The sequence below is a fragment of the Clinocottus analis genome, unplaced genomic scaffold (genome assembly GCF_023055335.1).
Source record: "Clinocottus analis isolate CAN_PGR_092001 unplaced genomic scaffold, fCliAna1.0.p SCAF_31, whole genome shotgun sequence".
Lineage (NCBI taxonomy): Eukaryota > Metazoa > Chordata > Actinopteri > Perciformes > Cottidae > Clinocottus > Clinocottus analis.
The window spans coordinates 252,537-278,659 of record NW_027176054.1 but is presented as its reverse complement, the minus strand read 5'-3'; the positions used below and the strand labels follow the sequence as shown (position 1 = coordinate 278,659).

The window sequence follows — 26,123 nt, the reverse complement described above, 5'->3', positions numbered from 1 at the left end:
GCGTGTGTGTGCACGAGCTCTGCTGCTGCAGGGTGTGTGAGACGTTGATCCGGGTCCTCAAGTCAAACACACCGTCAAGAAGTCTTGATTAAAAAAAGTAATCTAATCCTTTTGCGTGTGTGACAAGTATTGTTTAGCTGGTTGCATCTGTATCATATTAATTATTAATTAATGATTAGATATGTAAAATGTGATAAATTAAAAGATGTTTCCATTAAATGAAGCAGGAAGCTACTAGACTAGCTCCTGCAGACAGCGCTGTGGTGAACATGCAGCTTTACGCCGCCACCTGCTGGCAGCAACTCAGTACTGCACGTCCGAGGACGTTTTTCACCAGAAGTCGGAAAACTTTGTGTGCTTTAACATTTTGGTGGAGGATGTATTCAGATTCTTTACTGAAGTTAAAAAAAACCCGCATTGCATTTGTTTTTACTTCAGTAAAAATATTCAAGTATCCTGATTAATCCCCAACAATCGCTTTGTTTGGGTTTGAGAAACGCGGTCCCGACGGATATTACTGGAACATTGCAGTTATTAAAACAGCTGGAACCATTAAATGCGTCACATTTATTTGAGTAAAGATCCTGCAACGTTCATGAAGAGACTATCACTCCACGGCGTCCGTAACAACTTTCAAACAGTTTTATTTCTCATTTTTCCATGTATGAAGTTTCAGTGACGCAGCAAAGATGAAAACAGGAGTGAAAATCTAAGACTGAATCCATGTTGCCTCCATTACAAACATCCCTTTAAACCAACAGCAGACATTTCAGCACAGACCTCAAATTAAACAAAAGCAGGATACCAAAATGTCAATTATAACAAAACAAAAAAATAAAGTGAAGAAAACAAAAATAACTTTTTTTTATCCCTAAAACGGAGCGAGTGGCAGGCGACTAAAAAACATTTAAGAATACAGTTTGTGTTTTTTTTCTCTCCATGTTTAAACCTTTATTGGCAACATCAACGTGCTTGAAATGTTCATGTTTTATTTATCACCATTATTTATATGTAAACACAACACGGTCTCACTGAATTTCATGAAATGAGCCAAAACTGTGAAATGCTAAAGTAATGAAATACAATACAAACGATGTTAAGATTACTTTTCCTCACCATGAAATACATTATCTGATAATAACACAACCCCGACACCATTTCCACACGTTTAAATTATGAAACTATTACAGCTAAATAAAGTATTTTTCATATTTATTTTTTTTAATAAGGGTTAAGTTTTCTATTGAAGTAGCTATTTCTCATATTTTCTAACTATTGAACATGCACCAAAAACTTTAGATTGTATCGCATAACTGTATAAAAATTCAAATATGCAAGTTGTTAAACCAGTAATACACATACTAGCATGCGCAGAATAGATTATTTGCATTCGCAAGACATTTCACTCATTTCATTAAATTTCGAGACCAGCTTTTGGAAAAAAAAAAAAAAAAAAAAATGAAAAAAAAAAAAAAGATTTAAGAAAGCTTTAAAAGCCTTTTTAATAAAATCTGATCGACATGCAAAGAGCAACGGGCAGAAGAAGAAGAGGAGATCAGATCACACGTCATGCAAACACGTCACGAGTCGTTTCAGGTAGAAAAGTCTTTTCGCAGTGAGCTAAATACTGAGCGCGGCCGCGGTGACGGAGTGTGAAGGTGTGAGCGGCCGCAGCGGCGCACCGGACCGCGGTTTGGTTGTTTTGTTTTAAAGTTCTGTTTTCTTCTTCCAACGTCATTTACAGTCTCGTCGTCTCTGCTAATTCTGCCGAACCTCGACAGGGATGATGGACGATGAGGGAGATATTCACTAAATCTGTACGAACGTTCTTCTTGTTACTTTGGATAGCGAGTCTCTGCCGTCCGTATCCTCGTTCAAGCGAACGCGTATTAAGTATTTAAGGAGAAAGAAATATACGAATTGACGCAACGTTGGGCAGAAAATATGAAACCGTTTTTTTTTTCTTTCTTCTCCAAAAATGGCAAAACTGGGATCTTATTCCATAAAAGTTTTTTTTTTACGTCTTAAGATTTCTGCAGTAAAATCTACAAACGAGTATGTAATGTAATTAACTATTATTATTATTTATAGATTACTCAACATTCATGCAGACTCGTCTCTGACGTCACGCTGCCTTCACGTCCCGTCGGAGTTATCGTAAATTACAGGTTTCATGTCGACGTCTAAGTCGTTGTTGTTTTTTTAACAACTCGGTGCTTAATGAAGGAAAAAAAAACAGAAGAAGAAAACAAATATTGAAGCCAAAGTCTGTCGCCTGAGGGCGCGTCTCCCTCGTCTGTTTACGACGAGAAGAAGCCAAACGCGACCGCAAAGTGAAGCTGTTCTTTAAGTGTAAATAAGTCCAGTAAGATAAATGCATTCCATAACACAATTACATCTCTAAAATAAAAAAAAAGACTTTTTTTTTTTACTTTTTTTTTTTTTTTACCTGTAGTTTCAACTGCATGTCAATAAATTCTTGTTGGCACTTCATGCTGTTTGTGTTGTTCTGAAATCAAGTAACATCACCACTAACGACACGCACCCACTAAAGTTTACTTTCTTTAATATAGACTTCCTTTTGATTCTCCAAAAAAAACAAAAAAACAATGACACCAAAATAAATATTAAAAAAAAAAAAAAACCCAACATACCTTGAAAAACCAGTATAACATACAGAACACATACACACTTAAAGACACATGCACACGCACACACACACACACACGCACGCCAGCTTTCCTCCACCAAACTGAAACCGTCGCTCTGCGCTAGAAAGCCGTCCGTCGGCTTCGAGAGGGCGACGAGTCAGAGAGTTCCTGTTCGATTAATACTTGGTGAAAGTTTGGCTTCAGAAGGCTCAGGAGGGGGATGGAGGGATGAGGAGGAGGGAGGGAGGGAGAAGAGAGAGAGAGAAAGGGATTTTTCACAGAGAAAATACTTTCGTTGAGCATTTTGTTGGACGATGTCTTCAAGCGGATCTTCAGTAAATGGAGGAAAGAAAAAAAAAAAAAGCAAAGCTGTCAGACGTCCACCACCATCTTTTTGTGAATGTCTAATCCACCAACGACCTGCAGGAGGGAGGGAGGGAGGGAGGGAGAAGGAAGGGAGAAGGAAAGGAGACAGAAGAGGGAAAGAAGAGAGACAGAAGAGAAGAAGAGAGACAGAAGAGAAGAAGAGAGACAGAAGAGAAGAAGAGAGACAGAAGAGAAGAAGAGAGACAGAAGAGAAGAAGAGAGACAGAAGAGAAGAAGAGAGACAGAAGAGAAGAAGAGAGACAGAAGAGAAACAAGAGAGACAGAAGAGAAGAAGAGAGACAGAAGAGAGAAAGAAGGGAGACAGAAGAGAGACAGGATTAGTTGCTCTGCCTTCATTGGGTCTGAACTAAAACTTTGTGCAGACGTTCGTCATCCTGAGAGGACGACGCTCCTCTGGCGCCACCGTGAGGCCGACGAGTGCAGTTCAAGTGAATTGGTACAACTTTCATGTACATTTACTTTGGTAATACTTTTTTTTTAAGTCAGTTATCACTAAATTGTATGACATACCATATTGTGATTTTTTTTTAATATATATATATATATATATATATATATATATATATATTTTTTTTTTTTTTTAAATATATATTTTTTATATATACTCTTTTAAAATAAAATATATATATATATTTATTATATATATTTTTAAATAAATATTTATTTATTTTTAAATATAAATAATATATATATATATAATATATTTTATATACTCATTCTAAAATATATTTATTATACATATTTTTAAATTAAAAAATAAATATATATATACACACATATACAATTTACTGTTAAAAACACATTTTTATGACATACTGTGCTGACGTTTAGTTTTTTTACCGTAGTTTACGCCACATGGCACAGTTACTGATTTGCTCTCAGCGAGTCTCGTCTCTTTGACGGCTGCAGCCACGCTGGCGGCATAAACAACTCTCCGTTCAGAGACCAGCGCGTGAGGTCGCTCCCCTCAGCGTCGCTGTTCACACAGAAAACGTCGCTGGACGTCGGCCACGTCGTCTCTCACTCACCGCACAGAACTCCTCGAAGGATATCCTGCCGTCCCCGTCCTTGTCTGCGTTGATGATGGTTTTGTCGACAATCTGCTGGAGTTGGGTGTCCTTCAGGTTGTTCCCCACCATCATCTTGAGCACCTGGAAGAGCTCCCCGTTGGATATGTAGCCGTCTTTGTCCATGTCGTAGATCCTGAAGGCGACTGCAGACAACGGAGGAATCCCGTCAAGTTCATCTCGTGGTGCTTTTAAAAACACGTCCTGCTGATATTCCCTGATGTAATTCTAACAGTGTAACATAAAACTAACTTCTATTCATATTTATATTGTGCAACTTGAAGAAGCTCTGTACTGGGTAAGCAACTCACCTGTTGATTCCAGCTTGTTATACATCGTATTAGTTTATGCATGCATATGTGTGTGTGTGTGTGTGTATATATATATATATATATATATATATATATACACACATACACACATATTTGATATTATTGTGCACTTTAAACACACTTCAGAAACGTAGAGAAGTATAAAAAGTCCTCTCAGACTGCAACAAACTACGCTTTAGAGGCAGGAATTTCTGAGCCCTTTGAACGTTAAATGATTAAGGTTATTAATGATAATAATAATGATAATAATAATAAAGACAGATGGATGTTGGACACTTACAACGCAGCTTCTGCTCCTTGTCGCCTTTGACGCTAAACTGAGAGACTCCTTCGATGAACTCTGCCGAGGGAAAGAAAACCAGACGGTCAGTTTAATGAACTTCATGCACTGAAGTACACACATGAGGTACTTGTACATGTGTATTTCTACTCTTCGACACTGAACAGAAACATGAACCTAAAGTATTTTCCTCTCAAACTTTGGGTCACAAACGACAGAATCAATCCACCCGACCGGCAGCAGATTAAACGTCTTTATGACAAAAAGCGTGACGTCTTGTTCAGTTTTTAACTCGGCCCACTACATTTATTTCATTTATTTACTTCTTTATCAGATATTTGTGGGCATTGTTGCAAATTAATGAACAGGAATGAAACATTACATGTTCAAGGAAAGAGGATTTATGTCAATATCGATCCCCAAAAGGTTTTATTAATGTTTTATAAAAAACGCATTCCTCCAAACTGACTAATGACCCAATGACTGACTAATGATATTCTAGTTCTAGTTTTTTTTTTACTGCTCCCATTTTGGCACAAAGTGTCAGACTTGTCGTTGTGGCGCGTTGTGGATTTGTCAGTCAACAACAACAACAACGGTTTACACACTGGCGCTTCCCTCATGCTGCCGTTTACACACAAATATTTACAGTATGCAATGAGGGAAACAGGTCGAAGGCCCTTCGAGGGCCAGCAGGCCGTCATGTCAAATGAAAGGTGTCGTATTACGTCCCGAGGTGCCGATGTCGGCCGTAAAACTCATCAGATTGAGAACAAGTTTGAATGCATGAACGCACAAAACAGTTGAGCGTGAGGAGGGGAAAACAATGATATTAAAAAATGAATAAAGTCACCTTTGAAGTCGACTTCCCCGTTTCCGTCGGTGTCGAATATGTCGATGACTCGCTGCACGAGGGGATTCTGCTGCAGCTCAGGTAAGGACATGAACTCCTCCACGCTCAGGGACCCGGAGTTATCTAGGTCGAGTTTCTTAAATCGCTTTCCTAGCCTCTTAATCTCATCTGCATCAACTGAAAGGAAACAGAGAGAGAGAAAAGACACAGAGATTTATTTCCAGCGACTGGAAGGAGACACAACGGCAGATTATTGGAACAACAGTTTCCTGACCGGCGTCACACAGGAAAGAAAACATCCACCTGGAGCTCATCTCCTCCTCCTTTGCTGCACAGAAGGAACCATTTCTCTCAGACGACGCGACTCAAAACACAACGTACCTGGTTTCTTGTTCCTACTGGCCATTGTCGTGGAGAGCTAATGGTCTCCGGCTGCACCAGTCAGGTTGAGCCTCGCGCTGCCGGACCTCCCGGTGCCGCGCGCTATAAGCCCTAATGCCGGGGTCATGTGACGTCTCTCTTTCAACACTAATCACTCGGCTGATGGCCGTCCAGGCGGGGGGGCCGTATTGTGTTCGGAGACCGGGGGGTTTAACGGAGACAATGCACCCCGGCCTTATCAGATAAATAACTAATAATAATGAATGAGATAGATAAATAATACAAACAAAACTCGTTGCAAAAGCCATCAGCAACAAGTAGAGCTTTAAAAAGTGATGACACTCAAACTAAAGTGTAACAACGAAGCGTCTTCAAGTCCAAACAATTTCACCAACGCAGTTCAAAAGTTAAAACTAGGTATAATATCGAGGATTATCAGCTTGTTCATGCATCGTTTCCTGCAGTTCTGCTTCTTGAACGATCATTTTAGTGTTTAATGTTTTACGTTAACCTTGTTTTTATCTTCTTCCAATTTCGATTACGTCAACATTAAAACAACAATTTGACAAAGTATTGTCTCTCTAAAAGAGTCCGCTAACAATACCTTAAATGAATATAGATTCTGAAGATGTATTGTGACCCGTCAGCGTCTCGCGCCTCCCCCCCTGAACAACAGGCCTCCTGTTTCAACGCACAACGACCACAAGATGGACCGCAACGCAAAGAAATGACGAGCGCCGATGAGAACCGGACACGGCGCTGCGAGAAGATGAAAAAGTTCAACTTACGAGTGTAAAATTCATATAAAGTTAACCCGCATTGTCCCTTTAAGTTCAAGGTTCATACGTGGATATTCGGTAACACGCTTTGAATAAAGCCTGAAAAGCAGAAGTTAAAAGAAGAGTCACAACTTAAAAGTTGTCATATCGACAGCAGAATTCACTCTTATGTTGTCAAATGATGAAACTAACATAAGTATCTGTGGATTTAAATGGCGGCGAGCATCTCTCGCTCCACCAGGATTTAAAAAGAATCAATGAGCAGTCTTCCTTGCAACCATATAAACTTACTAAAGTTACATTATTCCATGTCTGAAAGGGCCTGCAGCTCATTTGTGGTACTGTTCCGGTTGAAATAAAGCTTTATATACACCTTACTCCCCCACCTGAGAGGTAAATCATCACCTCTGCTCCCTCATTTCCGTGTGAGACAGAGCTGCAGGTAAAGAGGCGGAGCAACACTGTTGTAGAGGAGAGCTCCTACGTCACACTCCAGAAACGAAAGTTAAATTTCTCAGACCCGTTGCAGTCATCAGCTTTTTCTCAACGACACAACAGAGTTTCTACCAAACACTGGTGAGTACATCTGATCATATTTACAGCTTTTGTAGCTCCCCTCGTCCGAAAGACTGTCCTGATTATCTCAAATGTATTCACACGTTCCCAAAACCAACGTCAGAGCTGTACAGAGACGACCAGTATGTTAGCTTACTCCCCGTTAGCATTGATGCTAATAGCATACACACACACACGCGCGCTAATTTCCTTAAAACTGACAGTTATTACATTTATTAAAACTTAAACTAACCTCTTGCCTCTTTGCGGCAGTGCTAATACAGTTGCCAGTTTTTAAACTCTATACAAAATTCAACATTTTCCGTAGCTTTTCGACATTAAACTGAGCAGTGCGACTTCCTTTTTAACTTCGCGTGCCGCCTTCAAAATAAAAGCATCTCGTCTTGAAACAGGAAAACAGTTAAATGTAGCTTAACTCGGGCAAAAAAAAATACTGGAACAAAAACAAGTAAATTGATTGACAAACAGTTTCTAAACCAGAACACACATTGGGTTACTTGCACCTTTAATCACCAAGATTAATACTAAACCTAAACTTTACCTTTTCCCTCTCTTATCACTTCATACCTGATGAATTATATAACTATGGCTGTCTGGTCAAAGTCCCACTTCACAGAAACTCACTTCAACAGCTATAATGTGCCTCTGGACGAGCTTCGTCACTTGTAACTGAATCTCAAGTTATTTCACAATAGTTTTCCAACAGTAAACCAGCGGAAGACTTTTATTGTGAAGCAGCTGGAGGAAATGTGATGTGTTTGTCATCACATGAGCAGAGTTTTGTGGTCAGTCCTGTACTTCAATAGAAACTGGTCAACACAACAGGAAGTGAACATATTCTGGACCATTTTGCCGGAGTAGTGAGCTTCAGCTTGTGAGACAAGCCAAAAAAATACTACAAAGTACTTTCCCCAATATTACGTTATACTTAGAACAGTAATCACACTTGTTTTAAATAAAAATAAATGTTCTTTTCTTCCTCAATGTGTGTAGATATGGCTGCTGCAAACTATCTGCCATCTGAAGATCAGTTCCTGTGCTCCATCTGTCTGGATGTGTTCACTGATCCAGTCACCACATCATGTGGACACAACTTCTGCAAAAACTGCATCACTGATTACTGGAACAACAACAACCAGAACATGTGTCCAATGTGTAAAAAGGTTTTCACCACAAGACCTGAGCTGCACATCAACACCTTCATCTCTGAGATGGTTTCTCAGTTCAGACAGTCGGCTCAACACAAAGCCAGCAGCAGCAGCTCAGAGCAACAAGAGTCCAAACCAGGAGAAGTTCCCTGTGACGTCTGCACTGGAACCAAACTGAAGGCCCTGAAGTCCTGCCTGGTGTGTCTGGCCTCCTACTGTGAGACTCACCTGGAGCCTCATCTGACAATGTCAGGCCTGAAGAGACATCAGCTGATCGACGCTGTGGAGAACCTGGAAGGCAGGCTGTGTACGAAGCACGATAAACCTCTGGAGCTGTTCTGTAGGACCGACCAGACGTGTGTCTGCATGCTCTGCACTGTGTTAGACCACAAGATGCACGAGTTTGTTCCTCTGAAAGAAGGATATGAAGGAAAGTTAGCCGAGCTGGGGAAGACTGATGCTGAAATTCAGCAGATGATCCAGAAGAGACGACTGAAGATTCAGGAGGTCAAACGCTCAGTAAACCTCAGTGAGGAAGATGCAAACAGAGAGATAGTAAAAGGTTTTAAGGTCTTCACTGATCTGAAGGAGTCTGTTGAGAGGGCTCAGGCCAATCTCATCAACACAATCAGAGCAAAGCAGAAAAGAAAAGAAAAACAGGCCGAAACTTTAATCAGAGAATTGGAACAGGAAATCTCTGAGCTGATGAAGAGGAGCAATGAGGTGGAGAAGCTTTACTTTTCTGAAGACCACCTCTACCTTCTCCAGAGCTTCCAGTCCCTAAACATCCACCTCCCACCACCCACCAAGGACTGGACAAAGGTCAGTGTTCCTCCAGCATCACATGAGGGGACTGTGAGGAGAGCTGTGTCTCAGCTGAAAGAGACTCTCAGTGAAAAGATGAAGAAGCTGGTTGTTGAAGATGAGCTGAAGACGGCCGAGAAGTTTGCAGTGGATGTGACTCTAGACCCTGATACAGCTCATCCTGAACTCATCCTGTCTCATGACGGGAAACAAGTACATGATGGTGATGTGAGGAAGACTCTCCCAGACAACCCAGAGAGATTTTCTCAATATATTTTAGTCCTGGGAAAACAGAGTTTCTCTTCAGGCAGATTTTACTTTGATGTTCAAGTTAAAGGAAAGACTCACTGGACTTTAGGAGTGACCAGAGAGTCCATCAACAGAAAGGAAGCAATTACACTGAGTCCTCAGAAAGGGAGCTGGATTATACAGTTGAGAAATGGAAATGAGTACAAAGCTCACGAAGACCCTTCAGTTGTTCTCTCCCTGGAGTCTAGGCCTCAGAAGGTGGGGGTGTTTGTGGACTATGAGGAGGGTCTGGTCTCCTTCTATGACGTAGAAGCTGCAGCTCTTATCTACTCCTTTACTGGCTGCTCCTTTAAGGAGAAACTCTTCCCGTTATTCGGTCCTTGTCTTAATTATGGTGGTAAAAACTCTGCACCTCTGATCATCTCTCCTGTCAAATTAAACTAATCACATTTCTTCCTCCATTATCGATGGATTTCCAATCGAGGGAACAAATGTACAAATATTCAGTGTGAACTCTATAATGTGCATCATATTTTCTACAGAATGGGTTTCCTGTGTTGATTGATGATGTTTCTCTTCAACCCTGAATCTCAACACACGTTATGTGTAGAATATTTAACTAAACACCTGATGAAGTCACAGACATTTATTTTAACTTCCAGAAGAAATCACTGTTTCTAAAGAAAACTATTTTATTTTAATATTTCATGAGCAGCCATGAAAACATAATCCCCTGATGATATTGCTTTGTGATAAAACCTTTGTGTTCCTGTCGACAGAATAAAGTATGTGTCATTGTTATACAATTAAAAGTGAAGGACACATTTAAAATCAGTAGAAAAGATGCAGAATTTTTTATTTTGTGTGAAAACTTTGTCACTTTTGCCAAGTTTGATTTGTTTTGTGAGTACTGGAAAGATGAGTCAAATAAATCTGTAAATATGTGATTGTTGAATAAAAACTGTGGAATAAACTCAAAGTTTAACACAACGCCTGAGTCAGCAGTAACTTAAGCACCAAACACCGAACAGAAGAGACATTTCATCACCAACACGTTGTGTTTTCTGTGAATCCTGCATCAAACCAGTGAAAACTACACAACACAGGTGAGCTGAGCGCGTGACAAAGCGGTGGCAGCGCTTGACTTGAGTCATGAGAACGGGCTGCACACACACACTCTGCCTCCAAGACACACACACACACACACGCACACACACACTTCTAGTGGGTCATAAGGTGACCGAGGACAGCCGTCACCGTCAGAAACACACCTGACCCCGTAGCGTTCACCACGCTTTGAGGGCGTGGCTTCTTTTGTCGGTAATTAAAACTTTAACTAAAAGCACATGAAAATGCATTTAACTTCAAAATAAAAGCTACAAAATGTTCTTTCTAAATAAAAGCATGGGGTTTCCAAAGTCAATTTAAAGATACTCAGCAAAACGGTCTAAACAGTTAGACTTCATGCGGTCAGCTTTACAACTCAGCCTGTTTGTTACAACATGAGCCAAACAAGCCTTTTATTTAAATATTCAAGTATATAGAAAATCAAACAACATTATATGGCCTCCAGAATTTGACCTTGAATGACTTCTATGACTCAAACTAGCTGACAACCTGTTAAAACTAATCAAAGCAGAGTCCATTGTGGGGGGAATACTCTGGTTTTCCATCTTACGCTGTCAAATAAGGTAAAATACATTTTAAAAAGACGTTTCCTATAGATGTCGATGTCACACCGTCTGTGACCTGGAGAGCAACAGTCAAAGTCTCGGCTACAGCGCCGTCTCTCTTTAATTTACTGCCTGGGAAACACAACACCTCCGACATGTTGCTCAGCCGCGGCGCTGATCCTTCTGAACAGGCCGCTGAGAAGCACCAGAGGTCGACTCCCCGGGAGGCTGAGATCTGCTGTCAACACAGCGCTTCCTAACAAACATCTTGTTTAATAGACTCTACAAGAAGATGCACGGAGTTAAAGTGAGGGCAGATAACGCGGTGCAAACCGTTATCACGTCAAAACTGTAAATAACTGCAATGTTCTCCTCATGTTTTCTCCTCGTGCTTCAGTCTCAGCCACTTCAAGACGAATGCGTTTATAGTTCATAAATGGCGTTGTGAAAAGTCCACCATGAGACACACCTCAGTGCCGAGTTCACGGTCACACTCGTTGTTGCAGGACAGCGACGGCAGCAAAACGCTGCCATGTGTTCCTCGTGGTGCTGTGGCACAGAGCGACCACTAGGTGGAGCCCAACACAGAGCCACTGCGTCGCCACCAAACACTGAGACCTGAACACACAGTTTGTGGCGCACACGTACAGGACGCACAAACTAAGTGTCGCTGGAACATTAAACTGCTTCAACAATGAGCAGACCATCGTTCATTTACTCGTCCGGGTCCGTGAAACTGAACAAAAAGTATTATTATTTCTCCTCCACTTCTCACAAAGTACCTGCTTCCCCTCAAAATATATATATTCAAACATAAGTGAGATAGAGTATGTTCACCTCGTGTTAAGCCAGATAACAACACCCTTGTATGTTATTCAAATCATGTGTAAACATGAAAACAAAAAACAAAAAATGATGCTTCGATGAGAGGCGGAGCTACAGTGGAGAGGAGAGCTCCTACGTCACACTCCAGAAACGAAAGTTAAGCTCAGAAACTCTGCAGTGGAGACGAGTCTCTGCTTTTCTCTCGAAGACAATTCAAAGTGACTTCATCAGGTTTTCCTCCACAACACAACAGAGTCTCTTCTAAACACTGGTGAGTACATCTGATCATGTTTACACCTTTAATCTCCAGGATTAACTCGAAACTTTCTGCTCTGTATGGGAAGTTTAAACATAGTCGTTTGTCCACAAGTCAACGATACAAAACTCACTTTAACAGCTTTAAAGTGTCTCAGGAGGAACTTTAGTCACTTGTTAGTGAATCTCTGTGGTTTTAAGTTTAGTCTCACTCCGATTTTCCTGCTGTTGTTACTGTTCATTGTTCACTTCCTCTAGTTCCTCTGGTTGTTTCACAATAGAGGTTTTCTACCGGTGAACCAGCGGGAGGCTTTTATTGTGAAGGATCTAAATGAACATATCTGCGTTTGTCATCGCATAAGCAGAGCTTTGTTAGCAGTGTTGTTCTTCAATAGAAACTGATCTACACAACAGGAAGTGGACATATTCTGCGCCATTTTGCCAGAGTAGTGAGCTTCAGCTTGTGAAAAAGCCCAAAAAACTACTACAAAGTAGTTTTACCAATATTATGTTATACTTAGAAAAAAAAACACAAAATCAAAACTGCATTTTGAATAAAACTTTCTTCTTTTCCTCAGTGTGTAAATATGGCTGCTGCAAACTATCTGCCATCTGAAGATCAGTTCCTGTGCTCCATCTGTCTGGATGTGTTCACTGATCCAGTCACCATACCATGTGGACACAACTTCTGCAAAAACTGCATCACTGAACACTGGAACACCAGTGACAGGTGCCAGTGTCCAATGTGTAATGAGGTTTTCACCTCAAGACCTGATATGAAGGTCAACACTTTGTTCTCTGAGGTGATTTCTCAGTTCAGACAGTCGGCTCAACAGAAAGCCAGCAGCAGCAGCTCAGAGCAACAAGAGTCCAAACCAGGAGAAGTTCCCTGTGACGTCTGCACTGGAACCAAACTGAAGGCCCTGAAGTCCTGCCTGGTGTGTCTGGTCTCCTACTGTGAGACTCACCTGGAGCCTCATCTGACAGCTTCACGCCTGAAGAGACATCAGCTGATGGACCCTGTGGAGAACCTGGAAGGCAGGATGTGTACGAAGCACGATAAACCTCTGGAGCTGTTCTGTAAGACCGACCAGACGTGTGTCTGCATGCTCTGCACTGTGTTGGACCACAAGATGCACGATGTTGTTCCTCTAAAAGAAGAATGTGAAGGAAAGAAGGTCGAGCTGGAAAAGACAGAGGCTGAAATCCAGGAGATGATCCAGAAGAGACGACTGAAGATTCAGGAGGTCAAACGCATCGTGAAGCTCAGTGAGGAAGATGCAGACAGAGAGAAAGCAGAAGGTGTTCAGGTCTTCACTGATCTGAAGGAGTCTGTTGAGAGAAAACTGAAGGAGCTCATCAACACGATAGAAGAGAAGCAGAGAACAACAAAGAAACAGGCTGAAGACTCCATCAAAGAGCTGGAACAGGAAATCTCTGAGCTGATGAAGAGGAGCACTGAGGTGGAGAAGCTCTCCCTCTCTGAAGACCACCTCCACCTTCTCCAGAGCTTCCAGTCTCTAAACATCCACCTCCCACCACCCACAAAGGACTGGACAAAGGTCAGTGTTCCTCCAGCATCACATGAGGGGACTGTGAGGAGAGCTGTGGTTCAGCTGGAGGAGACGCTCAGTGAAAAGATGAAGAAGCTGGTTGTTAAAGCTGAGCTGAAGAGCGTCCAGAAGTTTGCAGTGGATGTGACTCTTGATTCTGTAACAGCTCATCCTGAACTCATCCTGTCTGAAGACAGGAAAAAAGTACGTTATGGTGATGCAAGGAAAAATCTCCGAAACAACCCAGAGAGATTTACTTATTGTTTTAGTGTTTTAGGAAAACAGAGTTTCTCTTCAGGCAGATTTTACTTTGAGGTTCAAGTTAAAGGAAAGACTGACTGGACTTTAGGAGTGGTCAGAGAGTCGATCAACAGGAAGGGACAACTCACACTGAGTCCTGAAGATGGTTTCTGGACTATATGGTTGAGAAATGGAAATCAGTACAAAGCTCTTAAAGACCCTCCAGTTGATCTCTCCCTGCAGTCTGGGCCTCAGAAGGTGGGGGTGTTTGTGGGCTATGAGGAGGGTCTGGTCTCCTTCTATGACGTAGAAGCTGCAGCTTTTATCTACTCCTTTACTGGCTGCTTCTTCAAGGAGAAACTCTTCCCGTACTTCAGTCCTGAACGTAATGACGGCGGTAAAAACGCTGCACCTTTGACCATCTCTCCCGTCAGAGTAAGACTTCTTTATTTCATGCATCTCATTTCAAAGGTTCATTTGATGCATTCCTCTCTTCCACGCCTGCATGTACACTGACGTTATGTGGAGAATAACATCTAACATCCCTGTTAAAGACGTTTATTCTCCTTTACAGGGTCGCTGCAGTGAGCCGCTGAGCGAAGCCGACATCGGGCGAGAGGCTGGGAACGCCATGCGGAGAGCAGCCTGGGGACTCAGAAAATAATATTGCAGAGACAACCACCAGTTGCAACTGCCACACCCAAACCCACGCTGATTTTAAAGTAGAGAAGAATAAAAAAAAAAAAAATTAAAAAAATGTATGTGCAGCCACTGAAATACACGTTGCTGCATATTTCACAAAGCTTCATTTCAGAGAAAGGGCTCGTACATTTCCTCTGGTGTCTTTACAATACAGAATATGTCATGGAAGATAATGAATAGCATTGATGCTAACAGTATTTTTTGTTTGGTTAATTAGCGGCCAATTTTTTATTTGTTTTGTGAATACTGATAAAAAATGATTTATACTGAGCTTACGAGTAAAATAAAGGCTGATTAAGCACTGCTACTACTTCCATTACTGCACTTGTATGTATCATGTATATCATATCGATTGATTATGTTGTAACTCTGTTATGTTGTTCATTCTAAACGTGTGACATCTATCGCACTTCTGTCCATCCTGAGAGAGGGATCCCCCTCTTCTGTGGCTCTCCAGGACATTTCTTCCTTTGTTTTTTCGTCTATTTGTTGGGGGTGTTGTACGCTGTACGGATTGTAAAGCCCTCCGAGGCAAATGTGTGATACAAATAAATGGAACTGAAATAACTCGAGCAACAAACATTGAACAGAAAAGCCCAGTTTACACATAACTTGTAACCTGTTCAGTTAAATATAAGATTTCTGGTGGATTTGGCGACACCTGCTGGTCACCGGTGGAATCTGCACGCGTGAGTTTTCCTCCAGCAGCAAACACTCGGGTTAAGCCGCCGCTCCGCAAGAACTACAACAGAAGAGCAGCTGTGGCAAAAAATAGACCGGGAGCATGGAAATAGCAGAGCGGAGGAAAAGAGAAAGAGCTTGTGCTCGCGCATCCAGAGAACAGCGGCGGCCGGTTGCCTCGAAACGGCGGCAGATCGTTTCGTAGAAATGGGAAAAAAAGGGGAAAACTGTGCAAGAGGAGGGTCGATGCTTACAGAGCTTCCTCTGCTCAACTACTCTCCTTGCATCCTAGTCCGAGGGAGCGGCCGCCATTTTTAAAATCAACGTCAGTTGGATTTGATGCCTTTGTGCCTTTAAATGATCAGCAAGGCAGCTCCGATTTTTAAGACGGGGAATGCAGCTGCAGTGAACTGTTAATCCTGAAATAAAAAGCACGGGTGGCTCGTCGAGGCGTGGCAGCATCGGGAACCCCCCCCCCATAAATATCCCCGAGTATGCAAAGCCCGACAGCGGAAATAGAGCTCCGTCAGCGAGACTGAAAGACTGAAACCCCGCCGCTCGTGTCTCCTCCCCCCCCACCTCCCTGTTTCTGGACGTCAAACCAGACACCCGTGAGGTTTGGGGGCGAGAGCCGGCGGTGTGAGACCCCCAGAATGCACCGCGGCAAGCAGGAGCAAGTCAGGAAGCGACGCCGCCGTCGGTCAAACGGCGAGAGGCTCGCAGATTGGAAAACCAGAAAGAATTGGCATCACCTTTCCGGGAGAACCCACGAGGTTCAAGAAAAAGGCCGAGCGGCTTCAGGGACTCGGCGTGCGGCGTGAGAGGCGGGTCATAAATCTTAACCGGGTCTTTGACACCTTTCCTAACAGCTCGTTAGGACGCAGTCAAACCTGCCGCTCGCTCAGCAGACGTATCCGATACCAGCAAGGGTTGACGTGATTTTTATTGAGACTAAAGTTCAGCTGCCTGAGAGGGAGGAGAGGAAAGGAGGCGAGAGGAGAGGAGGTGAGGAAAGAGGAGAGGAGGGGCCGGGTGCTCAAAAAGTAGGTCCAGGCATTACAGTCATTATTTTCTAGTTAAGCTTCGAGCTTTCCTCTCTGGAGTGGGCGGGCCCGGAGCAAAGCTCCGAACTAATTAAAACTGGGATATTGTCGAGACTAAAAATAAACGAGGTTTTCCCAGCAGCCCTGACAATGACCTTTACAGAGGGATGAGGCATTTTTAGCCTCGCGGTGCTGGAGTCTGTGTCAGACTGCCAGAGAGAAAGAGAGAAAGAGAGAAAGAGAGGGAGAGAGAGGCCTGCAGAGGAAGGCGACGTTCACGTCCACGCTGTCGTATCCATGTGAACATGTGTGACGATCAACATCCAATCAGTGCAAGATGGGATCAAACGAAAACATCTCATTGTGTCACGAGTGTTAAAAAACATGTCCAGCCTATAAAATTGGCAGATAATGCTTCATTAGATTGTTTTGCATCACAAAACATCCAGATTAAAACCCTGATTTTGTTTGTTTGACTTGGTTGTGCTTCTTTTGTTGAATGAATAAAAAACGGTTGTGGAAAAATGTGCTTGTACTTTGTGTGTACTTTGAAGTATAATTCTGGTACTGTATCAATAACGAGGCCAATTCTAAAAATAAATGAAGAAATAAAATTAAAAAAACACAACTACCCGTTCATCCGACGTGATTAAAGCGTCTCAGTCGCTCGTCTATAAAGTGAAATGAAGCACGTTTGCTACAGAACGCATTGTTAAGCGCCTCGATGGACAAATAAATAAAAGGTAACATGGACACACACATTGAAAAGTTAAGGAAAGCGACATCTTGGTCACCGGCTGATTAATACTTACAGTGCGAGCACATGTCCAGGGCGTAACTGGCTTCATTTCCCTGAAGAGGAGAAAAGAGAAAGAAGATTGTCAATGAACCAAAGTGGGTTTTTGGCGTGTGGAGAGGTGACAAAAGGCCATCACTACCGTATGTTTGAATCCCCCTGACATGAACTGCACATGTTCTCCGTCCACATTTTATATCAGTCAGAGTAAGACTTCTTTATTTCATGCATCGAGAAATCGCCTGCGAGAAATCGTCTGCAAATCGTCCCATTTATAACGAATCTGCAGAATATACTGTAAATGTGAAAGCGACAACAGAAGACGATGACTTGAAGCATTCTGCGTCCCGCTCTGAGCCGATTGTTGGCGCTCTTCATTATGCATGAGCGACAGAATGATCTGGACTCTGAAAACTAGGCCAACGCGCCGCCTTGATATTCGCCTCGTCTCATCTCTCGAGGACTCCAAGCCGGCGGCTCGACGACCGAGAGCGCAGAACACACACGTACACACACACACACACACACACACACACACACACTCATTGTCGGCCTTCCAAGTGAGCGAATCCTCACATTCGAGAAGCCGCAATTTACATGTTTACATGATCAAAGACTCAAAACGATGAACTGACACACAGATTAGTTGTTGATTTATTTTCTACTGATCAACTAAACCAGTGGCTCTCGACCTGATGACACGGCGCCGTGTATTACAACTTTTTTTTCAACCAAAATTGCGTTGCGCTGGTTAGAAGGTACTTCAAAAAAAAAAAAGGTTGAGAACAAGTAAACTTAACAATAGTTTGAGCCTCTTTTTAGGGATGTTCGGGGTTTGAATATGTAATTAAACTATTTCAATGCTGTCCCTTAATGTGATGTTTGTGTTGCATCGTATACGGAAGTATAATTAGAAAAAAAAACAACAACCTCAAAGTGGAAAAATATCCCATGTGACTGAGACTATTAATATAATATATGATCACATGGGATGAAAAAAAAGCGGTAAATCTTCTTAATGTGGAGACTGGAACTAGATGATATTTTGGCTTGAACTACATAGCTTAAACAATTCATTGATTATCAAAGAAATTGGCTATTATGTATCTGTTGATATATTGATCAGTTAATTATTTAAGTTCCTGCATTCACGAGTGAAATATTAAGATAATCTTCAGGAGGAGGAACCGAGCGCTTCGGTTCTTGAACGCGTGCCTTTTTCTGCAGAATGACAGCAGAAAAAAAAAAAAAAAAAAAAACACCACCGTCGTTCCAAAAAGGCCATTTTGTTTTTTTTTCCGCCTGATTAAATTATTCCGTTTGTGAGTTTGATCGAGGACGACCGAGGAGCCCGTTTGGGTTTCTTTGATTGCGGTGCCAAGCCGCTCAAACATTCCTCCTCCCTCCTCGGGGAACTCCGCATGCAGAGGTCTGCTCCAGCTTGTTTTCTGACACCGAGCCACAGACACACACACACACACAGACACACACAATCACACTTGGCTCCGATCACAGGCGTCACATGGGCCTCGTACGCTACATGGGGTTTCCTTTTTATCTCGTGAGTTAATATTTGGCTGCATTCTGTTTGGATGCTGTCGCGCATTTACTGTGTGTGTGTGTGTGTGTGTGTGTGTGTGTGTGTGTGTGTGTGTGTGTGTGTGTGTGTGTGTGTGCGTGTTGTCACCAACGACGAATTCTCTATAAATTGATCCATCAACTAATTTTACCAATTAGACAATTCATCTAAATGATTAATTCTGCTCCAAACAAAATCCAATAAAATATTGTAATTAAGTTCATTTTAGCGGTCTATGTTGTTGTGTAGTGCAGCACACAAACAAAACAAAGCTCACAACACAACTTACAACCGTAACTAAATATTTGTATCGGCCGAGCAGAGCTTGCTCAGAGAATATGCCCCTGAAGTTTTGCGATGTAGCGACGCCTTTAGCATTTTAAATGCTACGTTGCGCGTCAGCAACTGGTCATAAGGTTATTTTGGCAATTTGGCCTTGTGTGCTGAGATAAATTCGGCACACAATCAACACACAAGTCATCTTTTTTGTTTAAATGTGTCTCCATTTACAGAACAAACCCTCCAAACTAAATATACACCTACAAACAAAAAGCATGAAGTCCTCTCAGACATCTGACTGGACACAAAACCAGCTTCTTTTTTTTGTGGCAGGCGAGTCCAAACTTCACAGTACATGAACAATAAATCACTGCACTTCTGACACAGCTGATGCACTTCTTGGAGTGTCTGTAACGGCATTAACGGATTGCAGAGGGATTACAACCCCAGGATATTTGCAGCCGATGCAGACTTTCACCATCACACAGCCCGGTCGTTTCAGCAGGACTGAAGGTCACGCGTGTCGTTACTCACATCCGTGTTTAGCGAGTCAAACTGAAAGATCCACGCAGGTTTTGTTTCACGTTATTTCTCCCCGTTCATCTGCACGCAGTACTTCAGTACTTTTTGTTTCTGCCTCACTTAACGCTCAGCCACTACACCCTCGTCCTGTGGGCGGTTCTCTGCACGGACATCCATCACATACCAGCCGGTCTTGAATTCATGCTGCAATAAGAGCAATAAAAATACGCTTCAGAGTGCTTCCCCTTAAATGACGCGGCCTTTGCAGCCGTTTGCATTAAACCTGCAGTTTCTCCTTTGCTTATTTTCTTCCAGGCAATAGTTGCAAGGTGCCATGTGAAGCCCTTCTGAGTTAATTGGTGCTAAAGGAGCTAGAAAACATATTGGGGTTCGACTTTGGCGCCGTCAATCACGCAGCGATGTTGACGCCTCTGAAACACGCAGCTGTCGAAAGGAGTCCGTTCAATTACAGCGAAACTGAACACGCTAAAATTAAAAACATTACCATTATGCAGCGCAAGCGCTAACAGCGAAAGCTAATCAGGTCAGTCTCTCGCCACCAAGAGGAATTCATTTATGAATCTGACCTACAATGAAACATGTGCTTGTGTATTTTAGGGACGGCGGACGGTAACCCGCAACCTCAGCTCGGATTTTCTGCCACATTATTGTAAATGTCTGCCGTCAATCACAGCGTCCATGACAGCGAAGCTGCTGCTGCAGCGTCCGAGAGGAATCTCAAACTGCTGAGCGCCGCGCTCCGATCAGGACGGGACAAAAAAAAAAAAACGGACGTGTCGGATGTCAGAACTACACAAAATTGCACATGGTTGTTGTTTTGTTGTCCTTCGTGGACATGGAAAGATGCCTAAATGTACACCACACAGACCGATGCGGACAGAATGGAAAGTATACATGTGGGTTTACTGTACACTACATTGAGCAGAATAAAGCTCAAAATACATGTAAAATTGACGTGGCGCGTTCACACTTTTAAAAACATATTTTTGTAAAGATCACCACTCACAGAAAAAAAAGCCCTGTCAATTGGAAAAAGATGAATTTGCTCAACCTTCTCCTGTTCAATCACGTCATACCTTACTGACATTTTACCAGTGTATCCGGTTTAAGACTGTATGCTGTATACGGTTTGTAACGATGTAACGGTTTGTAACGGTACGCAACAATATGTAACGGTATGCAACAGTTTGTAACAGTTTGTATCAATATGTAAACGTATGCAACAGTTTGTAACAGTTTGTAACAGTTTGTAACAATATGTAACGTATGCAACAATATGTAACGGTATGCAACAGTTTTTAACAGTTTGTAACAATATGTAACGTATGCAACAATATGTAACTGTATGTACCGGTATGCAACTGTATGTAACGGTTTGCAACGGTATGTAACGGTTTGCAACGGTATGTAACTGTACACAGCGAAACATTGCGACTAAAACCCGGGAGGGGCGACAACTTCACATTTATGATGGACGAGCTTTTCTTATTTTAATGGCAAACTGAAATGGGAACAGCTGGTCTACTTTAAAAGTCAGGTGACCCCAAAGTGAGCCTAATGTCGTTGCTAACCTTCCCTTTAAAATCAGTAGGACATTGCCATGGGCCTCGAGGAGATGAAACATTTATTTCACTAAAAAACTGCACACACACACAGTGCCACTACAGTACGCCATCACTGGCAGTGGAATAAATCGTGCATTCATGACGGTATCGAAGCGTAAAAATACCCTGGCATACCGTAATACCATAACACCGGCCAGGCCAAGTCGGCAAACGGCAAAATCGTTGTTCACAACATGCATTCATGAGTGTGACAGACAGCCTGGATCATCTGCATACTGTGTTTTAATACACACACACTCACAACTAGTGGTGTGAGCCTCAAGGCACCTTTAGGATCCGATTCAGAAGATCTAAATGCAAATATAGATTAATCTTGATGCATCAAAATGTTTATATACATGACATTTCCCTGCACGACAAAAAGAACCAACAAGAATAAAACTTAAATTGAGCCTTTAGCAGCATCCTCGGAGTAAAAACGCAGAACGCGGCATGATTTGAGTGATGCAAAATGCTTTCATACGTTAGCTTTTAAGCCAGGGGGGTGTCCCATCGTATCGGATCCATATTCGGTTGCTCAAACTCTGCTTAAACTCAGCCGCCCTCACCAAAGCTCGGCCAGTATTTAGCGTTTAGTGTATGACGTCAGTTGCGTTCAGGGGCAGCTCAAAGAAAGCGGTTGAATTTCCGATTATTGGGTTTTCTGCATTGAGTCATAATCTTTCAAGAGAGAATTTCAATGCAGCTCAGAACCCTTAAAACTTAGCTTTTGTCTTTTACAGACATCTGATAAGTAAGCGACTCAACGACTTGATTGCATGTCATAAACACCATGTTTGAACAGGTTGAAACAGTCATTCTTGTTTGAGGATGAGGCGTCAGTTAAATCAGTATCCTGTGATCATGTGTTGTCTGATGAAACACTCAGGGCTACCTTAAGTCCAGCAATCGTACTGAGGGGATTATCCTGGTGAAATAAAAAGTAAACTAATTGCAAATCACCATTGCATAAAGAGAGTGATCGCAAAGACGACGGTGTATACGCCATTGTTTCTAAATCGTAGATTTCCTCATTTTCCAACGGATCCACTACAGAGACGATTGTTTAAAATACTCAGTTTATACTCAGTTTCTGAGTATGAAAAGCAGCAGTTTAGTGGACTGGAAGCCCTGAGCAGAGAGAGAAAAGAAAAAAAAAAGATGTGTTTTCAAATTCAGCTGGCTCAGTGTGGGCGTATTCTTACTCGTGGCAGAACTAGGGTAATCATTTCCACACAATTTTGGATCCATCAATCCATTTTTAAACTTGCATTAAGACTTGAACTCTAAAGGGAAACACACACCGGCAGCACACCAGTGTTACAACATATACCACCGACCCATTTCCCGGCGGTGGCGCACAAGAACTCTCCAAAAATCGCATAACACATTTGCTACCTGGCTTGGAACATCCCAGATACCTCAACCACTCCGTCCGTCTGTGTGTGTGATGTAACGGGGCCAGTGTGTGTGTGTGTGTGTGTTGCTCTTACAATAATAACCGTTACCTGCCTCCACAAGATGAGGAAACGCTCAGCGCGCGTTGGACTCGCTTATTCCTGCACAGCCCTTAGTTGACGAATTTATATTTACTGATTATGAGGATTATATCGTTCTGTTTAATTATACAACACAATCATTTTTACAATGAATAGATTAGGACACTTTACTAAAGATTAAGAAAAACTCTTAATTTAATGGAGTTTAGACCTCAAAACTGTCACTAATACATATATATATTTATATATATATATATGTATACACACGCAAGTATTTCTCAACATTATTTCCCCACCAGCTAATATTCTGTCCATTTCTTATTTTTCTCTAAAAAAATAACATGCTCTTTTGTTCATTTTGGCTGTTATTTGCCTTATTAAAACAATCAGCTGTTGATTCTGTCAACTGTATCTACATTTCTCACAAATCCCAAATACACCTTCATAGTTTGCCATTTATCTTTAGATGAAACATCTTACAAACATGAATTAAAAGCGTTTGAATTAACAACACGATGGTCTGAATGTCAGACAGCTATTACCCTAAAAAAAAACAACAAAGAATGAGCTGATCAAAACACAACAGAGACGTCTGACAGTGCACCGACTAATCTGTCCTTTCTCACATAAGACGATCCCTAACCCTAGAACTTCCGGTCAAAAGTTTCAAAATAAGATAGCGAGCTGCCGATGAAGCTGGCATACACCGTGCGTATCAGCTGCAACATTAAAGTGATGAAGACATTAATGCGTACGTAATTTAATCCAACAATACACACATCGATCTTTGTGTTAAGCATATTTTGAAGCTAATGCTGTTGTACTTTTACTTGTCAGAGAGTATTTATTCAGTGTTGTGTACCTTATTTTGCTTTAAAACGAGATCTGAGTACTTCCTCCAACACTGCACATCAATACAAATTACATAATGTCACTCTGAATGTTGCTTTGGGTAAACCAAGATCACTTGAACGCCATCACACGTTATTTAAACTAGCAAAATAAATATTAATGATAATGTAAATTAACAATAATTGCAGTCTTAGATCATTAATTCAGGCGATAAATATTGTGATCTCATTGTTTGTTTACCATATCACATTATGTCTCGAATATTGAACTGTTTGTTTTATTTATTCTTATACACATTTTTACCAAGTGAAATTCCTTGAACAGGCAACTCACATGGCAAATAAGCGATTCTGTTGTTTTTTTTCGCCGACTTTTATTTTGGTGTATTTGTTAAAATTACGACACTTCCGTCGTCGCCACGCTGCGCACTTGTGTTGCGCACTTGACGCGCCTCCAGCTAGCTAGCCAGCTAAACCTTCCTAGTATTTCCTCCCACAAGCTAACGAGCCTTGAGACACACATCGACGGTACTTTAAGCCCTGGATGTGCGACATGACGTCCGTTGACAGATGCATACATAACACAACAATTAAACAACGTTGCCACAAACAAAACCAAAAAGACGTTACGCCCCTTGTATTAATATTAATATTTAAATGTCAGCATTAGCTAACATTAGCTAAGCTAGCTTTGGGGGTGCTAGTTCTGAAGCTAACAGTCGAAGGAGGAGAAGCTGTTTTTTTTTTTTTTTTAACAACGAGACGTTTGTAATTTAAAATAAAGACATAACATTTATCTTACCATGTTTGCTGCAGAGGGGGGTCTGAAGCTGCTTGGAGGGTGATTTAAAGCTCCGTTGGCGGATCGTCGCGCTCAGATAAAGACGACGTTTCGACGAGGTTTCTGACTTTTAACGGTACGATACCGACCACCGGCTGTCTGACTTTACGGTTTCTGACAGCGGGGGAGAGATTCACTGCAGCGCCAGCAGATAGAGCCGCAGAGGGGGGAGAGAGAAAGAGAGAGAGAGAGGGGGAGAGTGAAGAGGGCGCGAGGAGGAGGAGGGGTGGTAGGTGCAAACTATAGCTCGTCTATGAAGCAGAGGGATCACTCTATTTCATAAAGGCAGACCAAATAGCCTCAAATAGCCCCCTCTGTGTCACCTCCGTCTACAGAAGTGAGATGCAACGTTAACATTATTTAGCAGTAATAGTAATCCAGATACGTCACATATGATAGTAAAACTTGTTTAAAAGATATCCTGATCCTTAAATTTGCATGCTGAGAACAAATCAGAGCTGATGTTTACAATATATTATCATATTTTCTTTGTTAATTTTCCCAGAATGCAGCATGGTGGCAGAGTGGTTCTAACGCAAACTTTTTTTGGCAGGGGGGCGGGGGGGGGGGGCAAAATATTATTTATTTGGAAAGCAACAATTTGCTTAGAGCAAAATTTAGTTGTTGGGTTGTTGTTGGTTTTTTTTTGAGTGAGTGAGTCATCTTTTTGAACACACACAATCTTTGGGGGAAAAAATGGTATACAGCCATAAACTGTATTTTCTCTCAATCTCTGAAGCTCACCGTTGCTGAGCAGAAACACCAGAGATCTCTAATAAAACAACCACCAGTCATTATGTATTCACTGCAACACAATCCTGTTTTCTTCTTAAATAAATTCCAAGCTGACCTCTATTTTAACAAGCATAACAGAGTGCACTTATATTCAATTTAAGTGGTTATAGGCCTCCATGCCAGCAACAGTGTGCACAACATAATGGATGTGAAGCACAATGATCTGTCTCTTATATTAAAGTTACACCATAGGTTCTGTGCTGAATGCTTTACATGTTAGATGTGTATATGTCAGGTCTTTTTTGTTGTTGCAACAGACAGATATAAGAGTGATTGATCCCTTTTACATGTCATGTTTTAAAGCTCTACAGTCACAAAACTTCAAATTTGAGCTACTTCACTTTTACTTGAATATTTTTATTTCATGTCGCTACATTTCAGAGGGGAACGATTATTTGAAAAATTAATTAGTTGACAGTCAGCAAATTGATTGTTAACTTTTTCAATGGCTTCAGCCATTTTTAACTAAGACAATATATTTCACGAATATGAAGATTTGTTGCTTTTCCTTTTAATAATAAGGTTAATAATTGTAATGTGTTAATAATAATATTGAGGTTTGGACTGATGGACAAAACAATCACATTTGGGTTCTGGGTAATTGTGATGGCATTTCTCACTGTTTTCACTATTTTTACAAACCAAACAATCGATTAATGAAGAAAATAATCAGAAGACTAATTCAAAATAAAAAATAATAAGTAGTTCATTTTTCAAAATTAGTTCCAGCTCTAACAGTGACATCCTTATTTTAATTCATGCACGAGTAAAAATAATCAAATGATAGATTATTACATAGTATAACAGTCACAGGAGACATTTTATTGCTTTTAACACTTCAAGTACATTTTTCTGAT

At 41.5% G+C, this 26,123-nt stretch overlaps 3 protein-coding genes across 3 annotated transcripts; 2 read left to right on the top strand and 1 right to left on the bottom strand.

Annotated features, from left to right (window-relative positions):
* Positions 1-619: 619 nt before the first annotated feature.
* Positions 620-24,694, bottom strand: ppp3r1b (protein phosphatase 3 (formerly 2B), regulatory s1ubunit B, alpha isoform, b). Its single transcript, XM_068595674.1, has 6 exons — positions 24,433-24,694; positions 17,292-17,331; positions 5,571-5,747; positions 4,718-4,777; positions 4,067-4,251; positions 620-3,071 (listed from the first exon to the last, which is right to left on the bottom strand). The coding sequence occupies exons 1-6, from the start codon at positions 24,433-24,435 to the stop codon at positions 3,024-3,026; spliced, it is 513 nt and encodes a 170-aa protein (XP_068451775.1). The 5' UTR covers positions 24,436-24,694; the 3' UTR covers positions 620-3,023.
* On the top strand, positions 8,302-10,467 carry LOC137798727 (E3 ubiquitin-protein ligase TRIM39-like). The gene is made up of 2 exons (XM_068595641.1): positions 8,302-8,973; positions 9,043-10,467. Exons 1-2 carry the CDS (start codon positions 8,302-8,304, stop codon positions 9,949-9,951), a joined length of 1,581 nt encoding a protein of 526 aa, XP_068451742.1. The 3' UTR covers positions 9,952-10,467.
* LOC137798750 (E3 ubiquitin-protein ligase TRIM21-like) lies at positions 12,178-15,322 on the top strand. The gene is made up of 3 exons (XM_068595675.1): positions 12,178-12,276; positions 12,839-14,488; positions 14,628-15,322. Exons 2-3 carry the CDS (start codon positions 12,848-12,850, stop codon positions 14,715-14,717), a joined length of 1,731 nt encoding a protein of 576 aa, XP_068451776.1. The 5' UTR covers positions 12,178-12,276; positions 12,839-12,847; the 3' UTR covers positions 14,718-15,322.
* Positions 24,695-26,123: the final 1,429 nt, after the last annotated feature.

What these genes read in the sequence shown, in the direction of transcription:
- LOC137798727 (XM_068595641.1), top strand. Translation starts at nt 8,302, where the DNA reads ATGGCTGCTGCAAACTATCTGCCATCTGAAGATCAGTTCCTGTGCTCC. An exon ending in TTCAGGAGGTCAAACGCTCA is followed by an intron (nt 8,974 to 9,042) that starts GTAAACCTCAGT and finishes ACTGATCTGAAG; the next exon opens with GAGTCTGTTGAGAGGGCTCA.
- LOC137798750 (XM_068595675.1), top strand. Translation starts at nt 12,848, where the DNA reads ATGGCTGCTGCAAACTATCTGCCATCTGAAGATCAGTTCCTGTGCTCC. An exon ending in TGACCATCTCTCCCGTCAGA is followed by an intron (nt 14,489 to 14,627) that starts GTAAGACTTCTT and finishes TCTCCTTTACAG; the next exon opens with GGTCGCTGCAGTGAGCCGCT.
- ppp3r1b (XM_068595674.1), bottom strand. An exon ending in CCTGGACATGTGCTCGCACT is followed by an intron (nt 5,748 to 17,291) that starts GTAAGTATTAAT and finishes GTTTCCTTTCAG; the next exon opens with TTGATGCAGATGAGATTAAG. An exon ending in CCTTCGAGGAGTTCTGTGCG is followed by an intron (nt 3,072 to 4,066) that starts GTGAGTGAGAGA and finishes TCCCTCCTGCAG; the next exon opens with GTCGTTGGTGGATTAGACAT.